The sequence below is a fragment of the Anas platyrhynchos genome, chromosome 1 (genome assembly GCF_047663525.1).
Source record: "Anas platyrhynchos isolate ZD024472 breed Pekin duck chromosome 1, IASCAAS_PekinDuck_T2T, whole genome shotgun sequence".
In the NCBI taxonomy this organism is placed as follows: Eukaryota; Metazoa; Chordata; class Aves; order Anseriformes; family Anatidae; genus Anas; species Anas platyrhynchos.
In genome coordinates this window covers 40,207,904-40,230,669 of record NC_092587.1, presented here as the reverse complement: position 1 = coordinate 40,230,669, position 22,766 = coordinate 40,207,904, and the positions used below count along the sequence as shown (strand labels likewise).

General features: G+C 37.6%; 1 protein-coding gene across 6 annotated transcripts in view; it reads left to right on the top strand.

Moving 5' to 3' along the window:
* Positions 1 to 22,766, top strand: part of OSBPL8 (oxysterol binding protein like 8) — an 87,745-nt gene that overhangs the window by 54,567 nt on the left and 10,412 nt on the right. For 5 of the 6 annotated variants that reach the window (XM_027454754.3, XM_027454741.3, XM_038181018.2 and 2 more), the window contains 12 exons: positions 3,584 to 3,654; positions 7,896 to 7,976; positions 8,863 to 8,964; positions 10,151 to 10,354; positions 14,903 to 14,987; positions 16,264 to 16,435; positions 18,291 to 18,525; positions 19,957 to 20,141; positions 20,684 to 20,765; positions 21,383 to 21,481; positions 21,858 to 21,954; positions 22,333 to 22,431. In XM_027454754.3, the coding sequence (XP_027310555.1) occupies positions 3,584 to 3,654; positions 7,896 to 7,976; positions 8,863 to 8,964; positions 10,151 to 10,354; positions 14,903 to 14,987; positions 16,264 to 16,435; positions 18,291 to 18,525; positions 19,957 to 20,141; positions 20,684 to 20,765; positions 21,383 to 21,481; positions 21,858 to 21,954; positions 22,333 to 22,431 (1,512 nt within the window). Of the gene's footprint in view, positions 1 to 3,583; positions 3,655 to 7,266; positions 7,441 to 7,895; positions 7,977 to 8,862; positions 8,965 to 10,150; positions 10,355 to 14,902; positions 14,988 to 16,263; positions 16,436 to 18,290; positions 18,526 to 19,956; positions 20,142 to 20,683; positions 20,766 to 21,382; positions 21,482 to 21,857; positions 21,955 to 22,332; positions 22,432 to 22,766 lie in introns of those variants that run through there. The other variant, XM_038181028.2, reaches the window with a different exon arrangement.

The window sequence follows — 22,766 nt, the reverse complement described above, 5'->3', positions numbered from 1 at the left end:
ACTTCACTGGGTTTTGGTTCTGTTAAAACACAGTGTTGCTCTGAACAGAAACTCTTATCCAGAATTGCTTTAGAGGCTACAGTAGTGCAACTTGTGCTTAAAAATAAATAAATCTGCAAGTGCCTTAAATAATATTAGGGGCTTAATCTGCAGCTCTGAAGGCTAATTCAGACTGCATTTGCTTGCTATTACATCTGAAGATTGCTCTCATGAGTTTAAATTAAAAAATGATAGAGAAATCCAAGAGATTTAATAGTGAGGAGTGACAGAAAAGGAATTCATCACTTGAAGTTCTGCATTGTGAAAGGTGGGTTAAGGTTACCCTATTAAAGAGTTACCTATTGAATTATAGGACTGGAAGTAGCAAGAACACTAAAATATTAAGCCTCAAACCACTGATGATAAACATTGAAAAACTTGAAACACTTTATTTTTATTAGAGACTACCTCCTGCCCTAGCAGCCTGTGCTCCAGGCAGTGACTTCAGTGACTTTTTTGTGTTTATTAATATCAAGTATAACTTTTAGTACCTCTGGGGCTAACAAAACTACAAGAAGAGCAATAACACAAAGCATCATTTTGAGGCACAGTGTTCTTGGCTATGCTATTATCCTTGTCAGATATCTGTAGAGAAACTTCTGGTTCATAACTGGTAGCAGGAAGGGAGAAAACAGCATTTACAATATACACAGAATCAATAATAATTGTTTGGATGTTGTTGTTTCCTTGACCAAGTATTTCTCCAGCAGAGTGTGTTGTCCTCAGTTGGGGCCTGTATATAGCCTTTTGTGATGTTTCAGTACAGATTTCCCTGCAAGTATCATCTCAAGTTATTCTCATAAGAAACAAAACTATTTACTGCATGGACATGCCCCTGTCTTTATGGAAATGCACTGGCAAAAGTGTGTGTTACGCTGAGGAAGGTTGTGACTGGAGTAGCACCTGAATAATGATATTTTTTTTTAACATACATTTTGTCACATGGAGAGAAAGGCCTTCTGCTGTATTCTGGGTTAGCTTATTCCTTCCACTGAGAGGGGAGCTAGAAAAAGGATAGCTCAGGACATGGAGCTGACTGCTTGGGTTTTTGTTAATAACCGAGACAAGATAGAGCGAAGTGATCCAGACTCTGCAGCACCGTGACTTCAGTAGTTGGGATTCACCAGCAAGTCCCTCAGACATCATTTTGCTGTTTGTGTGGCTAAGGGAGGGATCAGTAAGTGTGGTGGCACATTTGTAAAGCAGCAAGTGCGTGTACCTCTTGGCCTTGAGGCACTGGGAGTGAGAAGGTGAGGTTCAGGAACACAGCTTTGGTCTTCACCTCTGACACTGCTCTGTTCTATTTCTGCTTGGTGATACTGATGAAAAGCTTGTTTATAAAAATCAAAATGTGTGTATGTTAGATAAGGGTGTATAAAGTCCTTAAAGCTGTTGTGCTTATAAAGAAAGCTGTGAATTACAGCTTCTCTTCTGTTAGCACAACCCTGACATAGCACTTCCTCGGCAATTCCCATCACTAGGTATTTTGTGCCTGTGTTTAAAGAGATAAATGAAACCTGGAAGGTCATTAGGAAGTCCCTACGTTACATTTTCAGTGGAACTTGGTTCCTAATTAGAGATTTGTTTTGGGTGTGGGGTGAGGATAAGACATCATTACTGTGATTCTAGTGCATGTTTGACTGCCTGAGACTGGCATCACATCCAGTAACTTCTCACTGAACGTAGGCCTGTCCTTTAAGGCTTGAGGTGGCCTTTGTTTTGTTCCAGCACCTAATTACTGTTCCTGTTGAAAATGTGCTTTAGTATTTGGTTTTAGGTATCCAACATGGCTTCTGTGCTATGGATCTTGACACGTCTATTATTTTTGTATTATTATTTTTTGCCAAATTCCCCAGTGCTACAGATCTTCTGCCTGTCTAGGTACTTCTTCCCTGTGGCCAAATAGCCTTCTGCATTATACGTTTTTGTTAGCTGAACAAAGCCCTCACAGATGCATTAAAAGCATGTCAAAAGGAAGGGTTTAATGAACTGGGTATAAGGGCTTCTGTAAAGACATGTAAAGTTTTGTGTAGACAGACGTAAAATGTAATTGTATTGCAGTATGTATATATATAGTTAAGTCTGTTCTTCATCAGAATCTCTGCAAAAGGTAATAAATTAAAGAAGAAAATAACAAGAAAAAAAAATGGTTACTGAATGAAAACTAAGAGGAATCTTGTATTTCTCACATAACCTGAAGAGCAACCTGATTTCCCAATAACTTGCTGAAACTTCCCAAGATGTGTATTTGTGATAGAGGTATTAGTGCTGTCTTAGCATTTCTGGGTGGTGTAAGTGGTGGAAGGGTGAAGATATTAATTTAAAAAATAATAATAATTTAAAAATCCCTCATTAAACAAACTACTCAACACTGCTACAGAAACTTTCAGTTCTTGTGGGCCGCACGGAGCCTACACACACATGCATACTCATGCATGCACTCCCCTGAAGCACATGAAGTGAACTCTCTGGTGAATCCCATCCTGTCAGAGGAGTTAGGGCCAATTTCTCCGACCAAGTTGTGGCCTGGGTGGACAGGGGGAGCTGGGATGGGGCCTGGGCCTCCTCCTGCCCGCAGTTTGTGCGGGTGTGGTGCCCTCTGGTGGGCCCGGCCTCCGGGCTTTCAGCTGCCTGGGCTGCTCCTTGCCTTCAGCTCTGCCGTGTGGCAGGGGGGCATGCAAGTGGTGGCATTTCGACTCAAATAAATGCATCGAGGGATTTGTTTTATTCCAGTCTGGAAGACCTTATGCTAGAACCAACCTTCTCAAAGAAAATGGGTCACTAATGTGTTCCGTCTGGTAACTGCACAAGATTATTTTTCTGAACGTGGAAGGAGAGCCCCGTGTGCTGTCCCATGGGACGTGGCAGCTGCACAGCAGCGTTTCTGCAGGTCGTGGGCCCCCTTCTGCTGCCACACATGTCCCGGCCACCATCAGTGACTCACTGTGCTCTGTGGGTGCTGAGAAACTGGTGGGGCTGCGTTGTGAGTCATTCACGTTAGTGTGGGGTTTTGAACTTTAAATATAAGGTATGTTGAGGCAAAAGTATAAATTCGAGGCTAATACGAGCAACCTGTTTCATGTACTTGTAAGAAACACACTTGTAAGAAATCGACTGGCAATCTTAATCCATGTTGTAGATTTGCTTTCACATGTGTGGATTTTAATGATTATTTGTAGCTAAAGAAATGAACAAACCCAAACTGACTTTATTTGGTGTTGTGTGTGCGGGTAAGGGAGATGGGGAGCTGAAAGGACAAATTTTGTTGATCGTATTTTCAGCTGGTCAGGTCATTGGGTTGGGTGCAGCACCGTCCAAATGCAGTGGACTGTTCTCACCTCTCGGAGGGTTTTAATTCAGCCTATACAGCAATAACTGATACGTTTTCAATTGATGTGATGATCTAGTATGTATATGATGTTTGAAAATCTGATTTGGTTGTGCTTTGTATGTTAAATACAGTTTGCAAATTTATTTCAAAGGCTAGCTCTTGTAAAATGTAAAGCACTCAAATCATTTGCAATGATGCTGTCTTTTCTTTAAGGTTTTGACAAAGGGAAGGATGATGTGTCACAAAATAAAGAGGATACAGCACATTCTATGTCAAAAAGCAAGGTAAGGAAAGCAGCCTTGGTTAGGGTTTAAAATGTCAGCATACAAAGGAGTTGAGTGTCTATTTTAATAAATGCAAATGTATTCAACTTTCATTGCAAGTAATCTTGGAGATTACTCTTCAGATGTGGTTGTAGATAAAGACCAAAATGAACTTTAATGTAGTTCTCAAGATGACATCACATGAAGGTATACAGTTCAAATTAGTGAAAATGAAACGTGGAGTCCTCTCACTTTGATCGTGGTGCAGATGTTGCCTCACCAAATGTAATGTACAGCTGAACCATCAGCAGTATATTAAAGCAGATGTAATTGGTAGTGCATGTTTATGCTTTTTGATTGTCTTTATTAATAGAAATGGAAAAAGCAGGAGCCTTGCAAATTCATAATCATAATGTTGTAGTCCCAAGATGAGAAAGATGTGCTGAGATGCAGTGAAAACCAAGAACGGATGAAATGGAGTTGGGAGACATGTGGCAGTAACCAAAAAAGACTCCTGTTCAGTAGTGATCTCATTTTTTTTTTCTCTCCAGAACTATTTTGTTCTGATCACATTTACCTACATAAATGGATTGCAATAACATTCTCATTCAGAATGAAGTGTTCTTTTTGATGGTCTTCATACAGTATGCATATAACGTAAAAAGTCATTGTAGTAATATAGCAAAAAATCTACCTTACCTATCTGTTTCTTTCCCAAATCCTTTTAAATTTATACATTACACTTACAGAAGCTTTAAATGCTAAGACATTGTACAGGCTGCTCTGATGCAACATTTTTTATATATTGCCTTTAACTCTTAAAGTGCCTGGTATGTCAAAATACTAATTTTTTTATCAAGTTATTTCTATATATTTAGAATGTGAAATTCCAGAAAAATGTTTCTAATTTTTAAAACAGATGGCTTTTTCTCCCTAAGACTTTAAAGAGGAGAAAGATAGTGTTTTGTGGAGGAGAAAGTTCTATATCATTTGATTGCTGAATTGAGTAGCTAAGTTAAATTGCTTTTCATATTCAAGCATTGCTATGGGATAGAGTTTAAAGGCTTTAAATCATTCAATTACATGTTTTGGTATTTTCTGCTAGTGCATCCACTGGCTTTTTTGGCTTTCAGGGAGGAAAAAGGTGATAGTAGACCCTGCAAACAGATTGCCAGGGAGCAGCAGGAGTGAGCAGCTCTGCAGGGAGGGCTGGCCAGGAGTGGCAGCACGGCAGGCAGGAGCAGTGCCAGGAGTGCAGCCGGGCACCTCGAGCAGAGCAGGGCTGGCGGTGAGAACTAGGCTCAGCTTGTGGCATAAATCCATAGTGAGAGGCAGGCCTGAGGCCAAGCCAAGAGCTGAAATCTGTGGGTCAGCAAGGTGCTCAGCCAGGCACAGCTGTAGCCTAGATCAGGCTGGCACCAGGGGCTGGGAGCTGAGCTTCGTTGCATCCACCTCCCAGGTGAGGTGGGGGAGATGGCTACTTTCTGGCACAGCTCTCTTCACAGCAGCCCGATCCAAGGTTGGATCACAAGTGTGGTGCATCAGAGCTGGCTGTAGGTACAGGCAGCCACAGCCTGAGGAGTAGGGGGGAGTACACTCAAGGCCTCGACACAAATTTCTCTGCAGTATTTCATGTGTCTGAGACTTCAGGAGAAATGTTACATGGAAACTGAGGAAAATCAATCTGATTTAAACATTATAGTAACAGTCCCCTTCTAAAATCATGTTATCAGAATTGCACAGTGGGAGAGCAGGTTAGCTTCTGCGCCTGATGCGATTCTGCGATGTCAGAGCCAAGCATCTCATGTAGTTGGTATCGTCCATCTGACTTAAAATCACAAAATTGTGAGTGTTCCAGTTTTTCAGCATCGTATTCAGGGAGATCAAGAAAGCATACTTTACCATCCAGCTCATTTCAGATCAAAATATTTTCATTGGTCCAGAAATCTCTAAATCATTTTTGGCTTGGAAATCAAGTTAATACTGTTTCTTTTGACCTACATATATTTCAAACTTCATTCATCTCTTTCTATTTTTTCTCTTCCTTATTTTTATTGGTTCTTTTCCTTTGTATGATTTTTGCTGTTACTTCTATTTGTGTTTTTCTGCTATTGAGGAGGAGATAGAGATATTCCTGCTTCTCCTAATAAAAATTCTTTTTATCCTTATTTTTGCAATGGGGCCTGTAAAGACTAGTGGTTCCTTTATACCCAACAAATAAACTTCAAAATAAACATCAGGCCAGCAGAAGATGGCAACTCCCAGCTATGGAGGTGAAGTAGCAAGCCTTCTTTCTAAATAAGGATTTATTGTAAATTTTGATCCCATTCCCTGTGTATGGATGTAACACTGAGAAGGTCGTTAGCTTAAAATACCCGCATCACCGATCTGTCTCATCATCCATTAGACAGGTAAATACGGACCTTCCCTCAGTGTCACACTAGTGAGCTTTGTAACCGATACCAAGGAAGTGAGTCTCTGACCTGTGATACTCACTGCTTTGGGGCTTTTGTATGCATGGACTTTATATTGCATTAGTTTTGTGTTAGTGAGCAACTAGAGTATTTATGAATGTTTTACTTGCGTTGCTCCATTATACCTTGCATAATGAGTTCATTACCTCCTATTTGACAATGATAAGCATTTTTCCCCCCTCTGTTATTACATTTAAAGTTCTGTATATCCTCTAACTTCTAGACAGAGGAATTACATTTCAAGGTGCGTGCTCATCTTAAATGTTTTGAGTGTTAAAAACATATCTTTAATACAAAATGAAGAGATGGCCCCCAGCTTCCAAGATGAATATCAAAGTTAGGGAACATTTACTTATTTACGATTTGGGTAAATGATTACTTATGAAGTCATTTACCCAAAAGGATTTGGAGTTAAAATTACTTTTTCCCATTTATTGCACTTGTCTTTTTGATACTATTGCTAATGTTTTTATCTAAGTATACTCGTGTAAAGTGTGACATCAAGGTTAGATTGTTTTATTTCATTTGTCGATCATTAATTTTCATTTCTTTGGCTTGAGTAATGCACGTTAAGAAAAATGAGTGCGCAAGTGCACTGTTCTTGTTATTGAAGTAACCATTCTCAGAACGTGCAATATTTTTTTGACTGTCATTTTATAGGAATTCAGTGAATTAACTTTGCATTGTAGTCTGAGACTTGAAATGACTAGTCAGGAACGTTGAACAGCTTGAGAAGCAGTTCTCAGAAACCTGCCCTTGAATTTATACAGTTCAGGAGGTAATATTGATTTATTTTTTTGACTAGGCAGAGACTTTGGGCCCATCAGATTTACATTTCAGCGCACAAAGAAATTTAACTCTGTAATTTATCTGAAGTTTACGTATAGTGGATGCCTATACAGTGTTCTCTGAGTTGGAAGAGGAGTGGCATGTGATAACTCTGTGATAGTCTCCTCCTGTTTTACAAAAATAGCTCTGTATCCCAGGGTGAATCTTTGGTAGTTCCCTTTCAACTAGTGGTCAGCAGATGCCAAGAAATAAAACTTTGAACCTTATAAGATGTGGGGAGAGGCTGTGGGGCAGAAACCACATGGTGCTGAGGCAGCATGTTGTTCTGCCGTGAATAAAGACTTGGGTTTCATAAATAAACTTGAGTCGTCTTCCCCTGCCTATCACCACAGAGAGCTTCTCTAAGATGACTTACAGAGTAACCAGAGTGTGGAATTAGGGAGGAAAGAGCGGAAACAAGTGTCAGTAGTGGTCAGTTGTGCTCTGGTAACTTAGCATTGAATTCTAGGTTGAAGAGGCTGTATCTTCCATCATGGGTCACAGGGTAAGTGCCTTTGTAGCAATCGACTTTTGAGGAATTCGCAAGTTAGGAAGATATTGGGATTCACATGTCAGACATGGGAACGATTCCTGTGTTTAAATACCAGGATTCTCCTAAAACCTTGTGTCTCCGCTGAAATAATACCTACCTAGCCAAGACTGTGACATATCAAGGCCTAAATATTTACTGTATATAGTTCAGCTTCTGGAGTAATTGCAGGCTTCTTTCCCCCAAAACCTTTATGAAAAATGACTCAAACAGGTATTGAACAGCTCATGTTACAGGCTTTGTTGTTTTATTGAGTGAGAGAAACAGCCAAAGAGTGAATAGGAACGGGGAACTTACAAACATAATTATACTCTTCAGTTTCAGAAGTGCCTGAAACAGTGATATGGCCTCATATCTGTCGCTATTTATTTGTGTTTTTTTTTTTTAATTTGCCTTTTTGTGAATTTCAGTCTGAATCCAAGCTTTTCAATGGCTCCGAGAAGGACATCTCTTTATCTTCAAGCAAGCTTACCAAAAAAGAATCTCTCAAGGTGAATTAATCTCCATAAATATGTGTACAAAGTTTTACCATATATTTCTATTGAGAAATGCTTAGTAGTGAGGAGACCTCTGAAATATCCGAGTATTGTGAAAATTAGTGTTGCTGGTTCTCTTCAGTTTTCAAATCTCATTGAACTGTTACTTGAGAGTCAGCTTTTATAGCATAGTCTTTGAGAATGCATAAAATTGTACGTTAACTCAGAAACTTATAAAATAATGCAGGTTGCCAGGGGCCTCAGGACATCTACACGCAATGAAATGACAAACTGTAATATCAAAGTTAGAGTTTGCATGCAGTACTTATTTTTATTTTTTTTTACTGACTTGTTACCCCTGTGTTGTAGGAAGACCATACTCTTCAGTTTGGAAAATACCATGTCAGGGAAACGTTAAATTATTTGCCACTAAAAGAGGAATATATGTTGCTGCGAATTTCTACTGGGGAGGGAAATAAGAGGTGGAGAAAAATTACTCATCAGATAAGGTTACTGTAAAGATCAGGATCTGACCCTAAATTTGGTTTTGTGTTTTACACCAGGAAAGGAAGAGGGTAATGTTGTTTGTTTTGGTCTATCCCATCCCCCCCCCCCCCCCATGATTCTAATAGGAGTTTCACAGTCCTCAGTCTTAAAAGCAAATTGCAGAAGAATCTGAATTTGGTACATTGCTACATTGGTAGCAGCTTTTGAAATAGAGCATGGAATAGTTGTTTACATTTTGGGATCAAATACTGTGTTTTAAAGCAACTTATCTCTATCTTTCTTGCAAATGGAATTGAGCAGGTTTTACCTCAACTTGCATTTGTAGATGTCTTTTTGAGCTCTGATTAATTGCTTATGTCTTTGGCATTATAAATATTTTTGTTACTATTTACAGGTTCAAAAGAAAAATTACAGAGAAGAAAAGAAGAGAGCTACAAAAGAATTACTCAGCACTATCACAGACCCATCAGTCATTGTTATGGCTGACTGGCTGAAGGTCAGAACCTAAACATGAAACTTGAGTTAAAGATCGAGCAGCTGCTGCTTTCTGACCAGAATAGAAAAGGCTTGATCGCTTAGTTGCTGTTAATGTTTTTCTATAAACACAGCAGATACTAATTGCGTCCCAGAGTCTCTGTCCTCACATCCTAGGGGAATAATAGAGGAACCTACTCCCATTTATTGCAGTCGCCATAGTCACATGCATCTTGAATGTATAGCTATCAACTTCTTATAAGTTAACTTTACAATTCCAATAATGCCATTTTTATTTTGCGATTTGAATTAAAGTCCTGTTATATCTGTTACCAGCAGTGGAAGTGGTTAAGTCATATTAGATATACCTATTTCTTTGTATTTATTTCTGGTAATTTTCCTTTCCTCTCTAAGAACTAACTGTTCTCTAATACTTGTACAAAAGGTGAGAAATTAATTTGTCAAAGATGGTAGTCATAATTCCTTAGACATTTAAATGTATTCCTTGGAAATTGTACAAGAAAAAAAATAATCTCTTACCCATTTTATACTTAGCTCCAAACAATAGCTTGTCTGGGAAGTTTCTCGGGTTTTTGCAAAGTCCACGTAAACAGGTTAAAACATTGTTCTGAGGTTAAGCTCGCATTTTGCCCTACAAACGGAAGAAACTAAAACCCAAAGTTGACAAAACTGATTCAAGCAATCTAACCAGATGTGCAAATTCAAGGACTTGAAAGGATATTACATAGCACATATGAGATGATATTAACAGCTGCTTATGAGAGATTTTATCTATGAAATTTAAATATATCTGATTTATTTTGTGAATATCCTGTTTTTCTGGTCAGATGTCTGTCCTGTTTTCAGAGGAACTCTGTTTCCAAAGATTATTGTATCTATACTAGTGATAAAATATGTTTGAGGTAGAAAAACTCATGAAGGTTTCAGATGAATCTCCATACTTCACATATCTTGATGTGTGGATATCCTTCTGCAGAATAAGGATTCACCAAGGAAGAGTAGAAGAATGAGCACCGAAATTATACCTTTTTCTTGTCTTTGATATAATGGATAAACTTGAATAGACTTCGATAAACTCTGCTTGGAATAAAAAATAATAACTTCAATTTTAATTTCCATTTGATTAAAGGGCATGATTTTAGCGCTGGGTGTACTGGGTTAACGAGCTGTAACTATTTATCTTCTAGATTCGTGGCACCTTGAAGAGCTGGACCAAACTGTGGTGTGTACTGAAACCAGGAGTGTTGCTTGTTTACAAAACCCCCAAGAATGGGCAGTGGGTAGGAACAGTGCTCCTGAACGCTTGTGAACTCATTGAGAGACCTTCTAAAAAAGACGGCTTTTGTTTCAAACTTTTTCATCCTTTGGAGCAGTCCATATGGGCTATAAAGGTTAGTGGTAGCATGTATGGTTCTTAATGGGTGACTAATATTAGCCAACAATGAGCAAAGTCAACCTTAATGAAAAGTTGAGCTGAGTTTTCTTTTATAACTTCTATTTGGTTTGTTTATTCAGACTATAAAACTAACACGTAGTCCTCTTCATCACAAAAAGTGTTTGATTTTTGCTGCTCTATATAGTTGAGACATATGATGTGCAGAGGGATGCCATTAAAGAAGGTAGTGCTGTCACTGACTGTCATCTAAGTGGAAGGAATGAGAATATGATACTGCATTCTGCATCAGTCTAAGAAATTATGGAGGAAAGTGATTGAAAAAATGGAAGAGTCGAGATGTGTTATAAGTATTTCCTAGTTTCCAACCCGATTTTCATGTAATGAAATGTCAGTCTAGTTCAATTTGCGTATAATAGTAGAAATTCAAATAGCTTCCTTGTACAATAACAACATATATTGCAACTAGTTAGCTAATTGTAGTGTTTGTTTGGGGCTTTAGAAAGATAAATGTTCCCTTTCCCTTCTGGTGTCTGTTTGCTTTGCCATACATGGCGTAATATTGTCAGCAGCTCTTAGCTGCAAGCGTTGAAAAGCACGGTGTGTTCTGCACCACAAAGAGTTATTGCAATTTCTTGTAAGCATTTTTATTTTAATGTTTACTATTACTCATTGTTTATACTTCGCTAAACAATTGTAGTCCTTGTTTTGTTTTTACATTCGGAGAGGGGGTGCGGAAGCGCAGCACAAGTGAACGTGTTTACCTCCTGAAATGACATCTTGCTTCAGATGAAATTACTGTACAATATTAGAATCCTTGTCATAATAAATTAATTATTGTCTCTGCAACATACATCATAATACTAGTACTAGTTGTGAGAATGTATCTTATGACTGATATTATTATGAATTTTATATAAGTGGTGCTGCTACATCTAGAGAATATGCTGCATTGGTTTTGTTTCTTCCTTATATCAAACTGGGAAGCCAGCTAGTGTTATTCCTGATGTTTGTGATGTTCTCACTGAATTACTCTCAGTATTATCTAAATCTACTAAACTTGCATCAAATCATTTTTAGTTCCATTTGAATAATTTTAATGCTGCTTAGGAAGACTTTTCACTACGTAGTGGTGATCTCACATTTGCAAACACAAACTTCATATCCTTTTTGAAAAATACAGGGTTTGTTGTTAATGTGATTTAATTATTTATGGTCTTTTGCCAAGTGGTGGCCTGTCTGCAGAAGATCACAAATCAGTCTTATATTTCTTTATTGTTTGGCAATGAGAAATGGATTTGTTTGTTTTTTTAACTAGATATTTAGAATTTAGAGGACATGCCCCACCAGATTTTTACTTTTTTAAGGTAGGTCAAATTTTGAACCTGAACAAATTGATATTGTCCATTCTAAATGTGCTGAGAGCTGGAGTGGCGTTTGTTCATTTTGGTATGGCTATTTGCAGTTGAGAATTACTGGACTTAATTAGATGAGAGGCCTTAAAGTTTCAAACTATTTTCTGCCCTGTTTTCTTAGTCAATTATAACTTCCTAGTTACGGATTTATTACTGTGAGGCAAACTTTGATAAGCATAATAGCAATTGGCTGATTTACAGAGTAGCTACACCAGAACAAGCGAGGAGTCTAAGACAAAGTGTTTGCCATCAGCGTAGGGCGATGACACTGCAAGAAATATTTACACAGTCATAAGTACTGCAGGAGATTTTCTTGCCTGAACGCAATTCCCATAGTGTGTCCTTCTGGCAGATTGCAAATTCTCGTCTGCAGTAGTTTGCAGCCAGTCACTTAACGTGCTCCCTTCATCGTCGTGGCCTTTCTGTTCCTTCTGCGCTCTGAGGTACCCAATGCACTGTACCTTGTTCTTTCTTCCTCACGTGCCCAGTCCTGATGCCATCTCAGTTTTCTAAGATTAATAACTAGGAAAGTCACCACAAGTAAATTTTCATAAATAGATTTAGTTACGTGTGACTGCTTACCTGATTTTGCTGTTTTCTATGAATGTTCATGGCACTTGAGTTTTGCTGGCATGAATATTCTCTAAGTAATTTTGAAGTAAGCTTCAAAGTTTCTCTTTAATTTAGTGGAACTTTTGACTTGTCCATTACCTGGCATTGGAGTAGTTGTACAATCGGTTCAAACAAAGTCACCTAACAAATAGAAACTAATGTCTCTCTTGTACAGAACATTAATATTCTGAAAATTGATTTTGAAATCATGATGAGTGATACCAAAGAAAAATGTCCAGTGCTTTTGGAATATTAATCAAAGAAAATCATAATGTACGAGCAGTTACTCCAAAATAAGTCAACCTACTTATTTGTTTAGTCAGGTTATTAACTCAGTTTTAATTGTCGCATTGTCCCTGCATCTAGGGAGTATAGGTTTCTCAAAAAACAAAAACAAACAAAAAAAGCCTTAATCTCTAAATTTCAGTTGTTTGTTACAGAGGAACACACCCTGTATGCCCCTAATATAGCCCTAAATGAAGTTCTCATGGGTGCAGAGCGCTGCCCTTTGCCTGTGCCCTCCGGTCAGGCAGTGCTGAGGCCTTCTGGTGGCTGAGGCATTGGCGCGGTGCCGTAGGATCGTGCCATCCCCTTTGTGCAGCGCCACAGGACCTCTCCCACCCCTTCTGTCCCCCAGGGCCCAGTGAAACCTCTCCCTTGCCTCCCACAGCATGTCAGGTCCTTAGTGGCCCGCCCTCAAGCCAAGCCGAGGCGTGCTCTGCATGGTGTTGTCTCCTGGTTCTTGTTAACTCCTAATCCCCAAGTTGCCACTTCACCAACCACTTGGCATAGGAGCACCTTTTGTCTCGCTCCGAAGGGAGACTGTAACATAGCATCTCGCTTTTAACACCCAGGTTGCTTCTACTCTGTATTACTCAGAAGTACCTGAACATCATTGACACCAGCACTAGCTTGTGTGCATTGGTATTTAAGCACCACCAAGACTCCTCGTTAGCTGCCTCTCACCCTCAGAAACGTTCTGGCTGTTCCATATGCTTGCTTCTAAAATATCTGCTGATCTCTGCTTTTGCTCAAAACTTCTGCTGGCTTTCAAATTCCCTCTTCCAAGCCTCGTACTGGCTTTTCATTAGGCTTCTGTGAGGAAATCAATCAAGACCAAAGTATGGTAACTCATGAGTTAGGTAGGCTTAACCCAGCTGTCAACAATAGCTTCAAGTGTGTTCAGTACAGCCCTCTTTGCCTATCAGTAACTTTGATGTTCCCATGGGTAAAAGTTTTTGAAGGGGCTTTAAAATGATTGCATAGTATTTTATTTCAAAGCAAAGCTTGAAAAAAATAGAAGGGTCTTTGGGATTTATCTTTTAAATTCTGAATGTGAAAAACTTGATAGTGAAAATTAAACTTTGGTGTTTGACATCCTCTGTGTTTCTTCTGGTTGAACTCAATGTCACGATGTCCTGCTGATTCTCTTTATTGAGGGACTTAAGCATCTAAATCTCTTATGGGCCTGGGCATCATCTTTTTTTTTTTTTTTTTTTGCTCTCTTTTAAATATCAAGTCTACAGTTAGGCATCTAGATACATTTAGGCATCTAAACATTTTTGGGATTGACTATCAGGTGGTAGAGAGGTTGAAGGGAAAGAGGAAGCAAGAAAGGAAGAGTGGGTTCATGTAGCAATGCCTACTGTTTGGGTGGGAGTAGTTACCTCCATTTTATTTAAATATTGATAGATTGATAGATTCATCTGTCTCATCAAATGTCATTGACTCTTATCTAAAGACAGGCAACAGTCATGCAGTGCTGGAGCATAGCTGCTGAGATTCCCAACGCATTCTCATGTAAAATAAGCATGAAGTGGATCATGGAAGAGCTGCCTGCTCTCTGCAGTGTTTTGCCTTGCCCTTGTGTCTTTATACATTTTCTGAACCATGGCATCTTCTCAGGAATTGGTGGGGTTCTCTGCCCTCATCAAGAGGGAATGAGGACCAGAGGGGGAAGAGTTAGCAACCTTAAAAATGTGGGGTCTTTTGCTAGACAACATTGATTGTAGATCAACTCCCTTAAATCACCCCACAGACATGTCTTTTGTTTTCAAACTTACCTCTTCATCTGAAATGCACAGTTGAAGAGGAATAACTTGCCCCATGTGATCTCTCTGTACCTATCTGCAGTCCCTTGAAAGTGAGGTTCACCAGAATGTGACCCCTTGTAGCATTGCTTTTGATGCTTTAGTCCTTTTGATGTAAGTGGAATCAGCAGAGCATTTCCAAGCTATTATGGCAAGTCGGATTTACCAAAAATAAAAATTAAAAAAATTATTTGAATCCCAACGACTGTTCTCTTTAAAATGGGGATAAATTGGGAGCTAGGTGTAGCATGAAGTCTTTGAAGAAGAAACCCAGTAAAAGAGGGCTGTTCATCTTTCCATTCATGTTTTCATTAGATGTTGCTGAGTGACAGTAAATAGCCCTGCAGTGTGTCGGCTTATTACATGAATGATAAACTCTAAAACTGAATATAAATGCCTGATGCTGTTGCTTGTTTTGTGTATTTCAAGGGTCCGAAAGGTGAAGCAGTTGGTTCTATAACTCAGCCATTACCCAGCAGTTATTTGATCATCCGAGCCGCTTCAGAATCAGATGGTAAATAGATACTTCAGTATTTTTCCACCATGACAGCAGGCAGTTATTAGAAAGAGACTGTTTCGGTTGTCTTACTGTCTGTTACAGCACTGCGATTGCAGTTCCGTGCTGGCAAAAGGTCTCCCTTAGCTTTGTACTTTTGGTTGTGTTGGTACTGGAGGTTTTTTGTAGTCATTAAGGAGGCGGAACTGAATAAATTGTCATTGAACTCCTTGCAGTTCCCCAGCTGTGGCTGAGTTGAGGAGGGGGAAAAGGTTGTTTCAGACTTAATTATATGAATTTATTTCTAAATATTCAAGCTAATTGCTTTCAAAAATACAAATGTGGATGTATTTTCTTTGTGTTGAAAGTATTAGTTGTATTATAAAATGCAACAGTTTTGCAGAGTTTTAGTAGCAAGAGCTCCCTCTAAATATAGGATTTTTACCTCATCGGTGAGGAAAGGTGGTGGTTAATACTGGTGCAACCATCTTGAAAGGATGCAAAATGGAAACAATTTAAGACTTGTATAACCTTCTTAACAGCTGCTTTTCTTCTAATGATAATTAAACCTAAGGTCCCTGAAGACCTTAAAAGTAAAACTATTTGCCTTCAAATCAATACATAATTATTTTTAAATGTAGTGTATTGAAGAGAAATAGAAGTAATATTTTGGGATTTTATACTCTATTCATCATTAAGTGTAAAACTGTACTGTCTTTCATTTTTAAATTTTAAATGCTTTTATTTTTTATTGTTTATGAAAAACTACTACTTTGGAAAATTGATTACATACAGGGAAATGAAGAGATGAGAGGATAAAACATGCTTTTAAAAAAATAGAATATCCAATATTGAAATGGTATTTATATACTGTTAAAACTCTTTTCCATATTGTTATTGTATTACGCTAACAAAAAGCTATGCTAAGTGACACAGTTACTTAGTCTTCAAAAGTAGAGCAGGGCTGCAGGCAAGTTTGAAGAAATTCAACAGTCAGGGCCTTAATGGAGCCATACTTGCATTAGGGAAGAAATGCTAGAATATGCTGTGACTGAATCATGATTTATCTCGTTTGGCCTGCCCTGAAATATCTTCTACCAGAGCTGGGTAGTTGTGAGCTGCTGTTATGCCCCTACCAGATCATAAAATCCAGTGCACGTAACATAGAACAGCTCCAAAGTGCGTCTTCAAAGCATAAAGTAAACAGACTCAAAAGGATTGTGAATTTAGGAAACTGAAGTAGTACAGTTCAGTTAAATCCTTAATTTTTGTGTAATAATAAATTTCTCTTTAGGCAGGTGTTGGATGGATGCTTTGGAGCTGGCTTTGAAATGTTCAAGTCTACTTAAACGTACAATGATTAGGGAAGGTAAAGAACATGATTTGAACTCTTCATCAGACAGTGCTCATGTCTCTTTCTATGGTCTGCTTCGTGCTAACAACTTAAACAGTGGAGAAAACTTACCGTAAGTAAATGAATTACTAAACCTGGTTCTTCTGGCAGCAATAACTTCACTTCTCCAAAGGGAGGATCTCTTTTTAAGGCTGCAGTTCCTTTTGCTCTTGAATTCTCTTTATATGCCTTATTTATACTGTTTTTCTACAAGTGGATAACATGAAAAAAAATATATATTTTGTGCAAAGCAGATACAGAGGGCAGCTTGTCCCAAGTAACTCAAAGTTGCTTATTACATCAGTAAGTTTTAAGTACTCAGTTAAACTATTAAAGTTTAATTTTATTTATCCTGAAGTTGGTCTCTCTTGTTTTCTTCACATGAAAAAAAAAAGTTGTTTGTGTGACAAAAGTAGGCTGATGTGAATATAAGTGCAGTTCTTTGGTTAAAGTATGAATAATGCTAAAGTTATTTAAATGGTTTTAGTTATGTCTCAGCTTTGAATCATTAGAAGGATCAATCGTGCTTCAGTCAGCCTATTGTATTAAATTAAACAAAAGTTGAAATCATCTGTTATTACCTGTATTAAATGTTTGAGCGCCCATGAATAGCTAACTCTGTTCATTTCAATAAATGACTTCAGCCAGATTTGGGGGAATATAGGCTTTTGTGAAAATACATCAACAACAAGCAGGGTGAATGAGTGGCGCTTTTTTTTAAGCGCTTCAGTTGTAGCACCAAAGTGCATTAGAAAAATATAAAAGATTTAGTCCTTTATTTGAAATAATTGGGTCTGAAGCTTGCACTTTGCACAGTGATCTTTTTCTCAGTGATCTTCCACCAATTCAGTATCCTTTCAGACTGACATAAATTCACTTTGAATAATCCCTCTTACACAAAGATTTAGCTGCTTATGTCTGTTCTGGTCAGGCAGAACTGCGGTACTGCTGTGAAGAGTACACTCCTGTATCTGAAACAAAAGTAAAGGCATGCATAAGGAGAAATGCAATTCTTTCTGGCATAGGTAGTCTTAGAAAAGCTGAGAAAAGGCAAACTGTTGCTTCCAGACCAGATTCAAGGCCTGGTCAAGATGACCATGCAGTGTTTTGCCCAGGTAGAGTTTTACTCCTTCCCCCGTCTCATGGAAACAATAAAACCTCTGCGTACAATTCAGCTGGAGGTCTCTGGTTGTGAATGATAGTTTAATATAATCAGATGGCCCAGATTACGATTAGAGCAGTTAGCTACGTCTGTTAAGTCTAATTAAGACTAATAGTTTAATTAAATAGATCTTTGGATATAGCATACTGTAAGAGTGTTCAGTGTGCTTAACTATCTAAGCAATAAAAACTGCAGACGTAGTTTTAACAGTGTAGGCAGGAGAGGGGAAAAAGGTGAAAGCACTTTAGAGCTAGCCTTTTGCATTTTTTGATGACATCACAGCAGAGGGTGCGTCAGCCTTCCTGGGAACAACTGCATAACCTGCAGAAGGAACTATGTTGGGCAGTTAATGAGGAATTGAAAATCATTATTTATTTATACTGCTGTAATGTGGGAAAGGTGGTGATGTTCTCTACCTACCAATTAGTGCCTCGGGTGAAGTATCACGTCAGTTATGGAATCCCCTCTTCACTTTATCTTTCTTTGTCTCCAGTAGAGGGTCTCTTCCCCCTCCTTATTTCAGAGGTTAAAAATATAGTAGCTAAGTGTAAAAGCAAACTAACCTTGGTGTATTTAACGGTTCAGTGAGAACACTGCATGCTGTGTATTTCCAGCAAAGCAAGTTTGATTTTGCTGCCAGATCAGGGTTAATACTGGTACTTTTATTGTGTGTGTTTTTTGTTTGTGTGTTTGTTTTGTTTTAATCAGGAAACATTAGATTATTGTGTGGAGCTAAAAGTTTAATTTAGCTTGTATTTTTTTGTAGGTTAAATGACAGTGAAATTGAAAGACATCACTTTAAAGACCAGGATATGTACTCTGATAAATCTGATAAGGAAAATGATCATGATCATGATGAATCTGATAATGATGGATTGGGGAAAAGCGAAGAAAGTGACAGCGACACATCAGAGCGACAGGATGATTCTTATGTTGATCCAGAACCAATTGATATCAAGGAAACTACTTATTTGGAGCAAAGTCATGAAGAACTTGGGGAGGTAAAAGTGCTGTTTATGTAGTGAACAGGCTGCTTTGCCAAATGGAAGCTGATATTTTAAGGGGCATACTGTATTTGAAAGCTGCCTTTGAAAGCTGCCTTTCATATTTTCAACAACATTGAGGGGAAAAAATCTGTCCACCATTGTTCTGCTCTACTACACCACTTCTGTGCTTCTGAGTCTGTAAGAAAGATAATGAGATTATTTGGAGTATTCCTCAGAAAAAAAAAGCTCGTTTTGAAAGGGCCACCTGCAGCAGAAGTTGACCATATCTGCCCATACTTTTGTTACTATTTCTGTTTTTTATTAACTCCTATTGTTGTGTTTGTTGTGTTTTTTTCTTCAAGTAAAAATACTCAAGTTGAAGTTTAATGCAAGCTGGCACATCTATTTTTTTTTACTGCAAGAGGGAAGTTAAGCAGCTATGGAGTTTACAGAATTCAATGGAAGGCTTGCTGTGTTTTTGATTTCCCCTTGCGTTCTATTATGATGCCCAAAGTTTCTGTTCCACTTCTGCAGATAGTCTTACACACCTACACAGCCAAATGTGAGAGGGATTTGAATGTTTTACTTGCTATAAAGGTACTAAAAATTGAAGAAGAAATTGAGATTAACTTATTTAAAATCTTATTTAAAATCTCTCTCCTTTTCTCAAGTGCTAAGTATGAGTTATTACATAATCCTCGTTTTATATATTATACACACACACACATGCGCACATGCACGTATATCTACCGGATGTATAAACTTTGTGCTTTGTTGCTTTCCAGTATTGTTTCTAGAAAAAGCAATGGTTTAGGAAAAGCTGAGGAGTTCAAGTTGACAATGAATTCTTGTTATCTGCATTTTTAGAACTGTTCTGGAAAGAGAGATGTTTTTCCTACAGCCCTTGTTTTTACATTTCAGAGACTGTAAGGAAGAATATCTCCTTGGAGAAAAAAGAGCGTATCCGTGTGTGGCTGCTGTTTATGCTTACTTACCCCTAAGCAGTGGTTTTCTTTGAGGAAAACTGCTGATACTATTGACTGGTCAAGGTAGTGAAAAGCATAAATATAACAACTTTTACAGTGGGGAAAAAATGACAGAATGAACAGTCCTTTGCTTTATAAATCCCTTGTGTGAGAACACAGAAAAACATAGTTGATATCTAGAAAAAGGCTAAGGAAGATATTTTTGAACAATATCTAATTTTTTTCTGTTTCAGGGCTGATAAAACAAAAGCAGATTTTCATGCTGAATAGTAATTTAGCATCCTGCATTAAATATGCATCTGAAGTATATTTATAGCAACTTGTTTTTTCTACTTCTCTGAGCATTTCATTTTGAGTATGTTTTCCATTCTTACTGCATCCTTAGGATGTATTGACTGACCTGTCTCTTGGAGGATTATTTTCATTCTCCTTTCTGTAAGCAGTTTTTCATTCATCCTAGGCAGGGGAGGCTGCTCAGACAGAAGTAGTGTCAGAAGAAAACAAAAGTCTGATCTGGACATTGCTGAAGCAAGTCCGTCCAGGAATGGACTTGTCCAAGGTTGTACTGCCTACGTTTATCTTGGAACCTCGTTCTTTCCTTGACAAGCTGTCTGATTACTACTACCATGCAGATTTCCTCTCCGAGTGAGTCAATCCTCTTTCTGGTTTTCTTTTTTTTTTTTTTTTTTTTTTTTAAGCTGAAATGAGAGACCAGTGAGATACCTAAGTCTTTGTTGCTTGTTGTGGTTTACTTAAATAATGTCGTGGACTGCTTAGTCTGAATGCTTGCCTGATCAATTGTCAAATGCCCTTCTGTTCTGAAAATTAATGGCCTAAGAGCTTATAAGGTACATTTTGAAGTCTGTTCCCTCTTAGTAATTTAATACTAATTGTGTTACAAACATTGCTGTTTTGGAGATTGACTGGAAGAATTTTCAAAATTGTTATTATTTTTTCCTTTCCTTTCTCTGGAATGCATATTTATAGTGGTAGATCAGTATCAGTTAGCCTTTTTTTTAATAAATTGTTAAATTCCATTAAGATTTAGAATTTATTTACCTGTTTAAAGAAAGCTAATAAATTAAATATTGTTATAACAAATTAGATTATTATTAAAGCTAATAAATTAAATAGTGTTATAATTGAAACAATACCGATATTTGATTTGTTCTTTGTCTGTTTTGTAGAGCTGCTCTTGAAGAGAATGCTTACAACCGCATGAAAAAAGTAGTGAAGTGGTATCTGTCCGGATTCTACAAAAAACCAAAGGTGTTTTTTCACATATTATTTTGTCTTTAGAGGTTGTCTCTAGTATGAGGGCTTGGGGATGTGCTGGAGTTTTTGTTTAATTATATTGTTACACATTTTTTTAAAAAGCAAGGTTAAGTCTTCATTTGTGCAAATGCATCATGGACCTTTGTCCATGGACATTTTGGCATAAAGTTGAGCCATTTCTGTGTTCTTCAGTGATAGCATGGTGTGGTTGGAGGGGTAATATTTGCACTATAGTGGAAATAGCTGTATACTCAATACTCTTTACAATTATGTTGGCAGGAAATAGTACTGAAAGATAAGGCTGCTTACTACCCAATTTCAGGGACAATGTCTATATTAATTCTGCATCAATTCTTAAACTCTGTTTGCTTAAATTCTGGCCTGGAATGGCTTAGCAGATACACAGATTTCTGTGCTAGTTTCCTTAGTTTGACGAATAGAATAACTGAGCATAATATTCAAATGTCAAAATCAAGTACAATGTGATTTAGCAGATGTATTATGCTTTTTTTTTTTTTTTTTTTTTTAAATCTTCAGTGACAGACTGGTAAATTATTCTGTGAGTTCTCTACCTGCATTGTATGGTTACTGTCTGTTCTCTTTCTGTTTAGGGATTAAAAAAGCCGTACAATCCTATACTTGGTGAGACTTTCCGCTGCATGTGGATTCATCCCAGGACGAATAGCAAGACATTTTACATTGCAGAACAGGTAGCTGATATAACCAGCACAAATATTTTTAAGAAAAATAAATGTGTCAGACCTTTTTGTGCTAGACAAATGATGTGGCAGTATTTATATGGATGTGTAGTATCCTAAAAGCTCTCCTGATGAGCATAGTTCTTAGACAGAGAGAAAGGTGGTTCTACCATTTCTGTTGTCTTTCTCTAGTATAAGTCAGGTAGTTTTCTTAATTCTTCAAATTCACTAAATGTTTGATTGATATTGATCTGTAAGATTACAGTCACGTCTCATATATTAATTGTATTCTATTACGTGCAACTTGAATTTTGCGTTCTGTCTTTATTAGCTCAAGGTTTGTATTATATTGCCTGTTGTTTTCTCAAATGCATTTTTTTTTCAACAGGTATCCCATCATCCTCCAATATCTGCCTTCTATGTTAGCAACCGCAAAGATGGTTTTTGCCTTAGTGGTAGCATTCTGGCCAAATCAAAATTCTATGGTAAGTAATGGGGGGGTTGTTTGGTTTGGTTGGTGGTTTGTTTTTTTTTTTTTGGTTGTACTCTTACTGAGGAGTATAAAAGCAGTGCAAATGAGTTCTGTCATGTGGATGAAGGGAGACTTTTAGAAGAATCAGGGTTTTGATTATTGTATTATACTTGTCTTACAAAGTTTTTACAATTGGTCTTTAGAATTTTAATTTCTACTTTACAGTATTTTAATTTTTAATTGGTAATGTTGTATATTATGGTGGCTTCACCAGACAGCATATATTGCAGTGCTAAATATACTGATGTTCTTAATTCTGTTGCTCAGTTATTAGGAAATGTTGACTGTTGTCTTGCAGGGTGTGAAATGGGTTTCTCTGTTTGAATTTCAGGGAATTCATTATCTGCCATACTAGATGGAGAAGGACGGCTAACGTTCCTAAACAGGGGAGAGGATTATGTAATGACTATGCCATATGCTCATTGTAAAGGTACTGGTTTTTTCATTCTCTATATGGCAAAGTTGTGAGAACAGAAGTCTATCATTATCGATAGTTTATTATTATAAATTCTATTACCATGTCAGATTCGAGCTTGTCATCTTAGAAGAATCTTCTAAACCCGGGCAACATTGGTCGTTCTATGCTTCCACATACTTCATTGTGAGAAAAATGTTGTTTAAGCAATCATCTATTTTTGGCATAGAAATGGATTTTTTTTTCATAAATACTAAGAGCATATATAGCTGTCTGTCATGACATGAGAATTTACTGTTTGAGTTGCTTTCTTTTTTAAATAATAGTTTTGAGTTTCTCCAATATTTTCC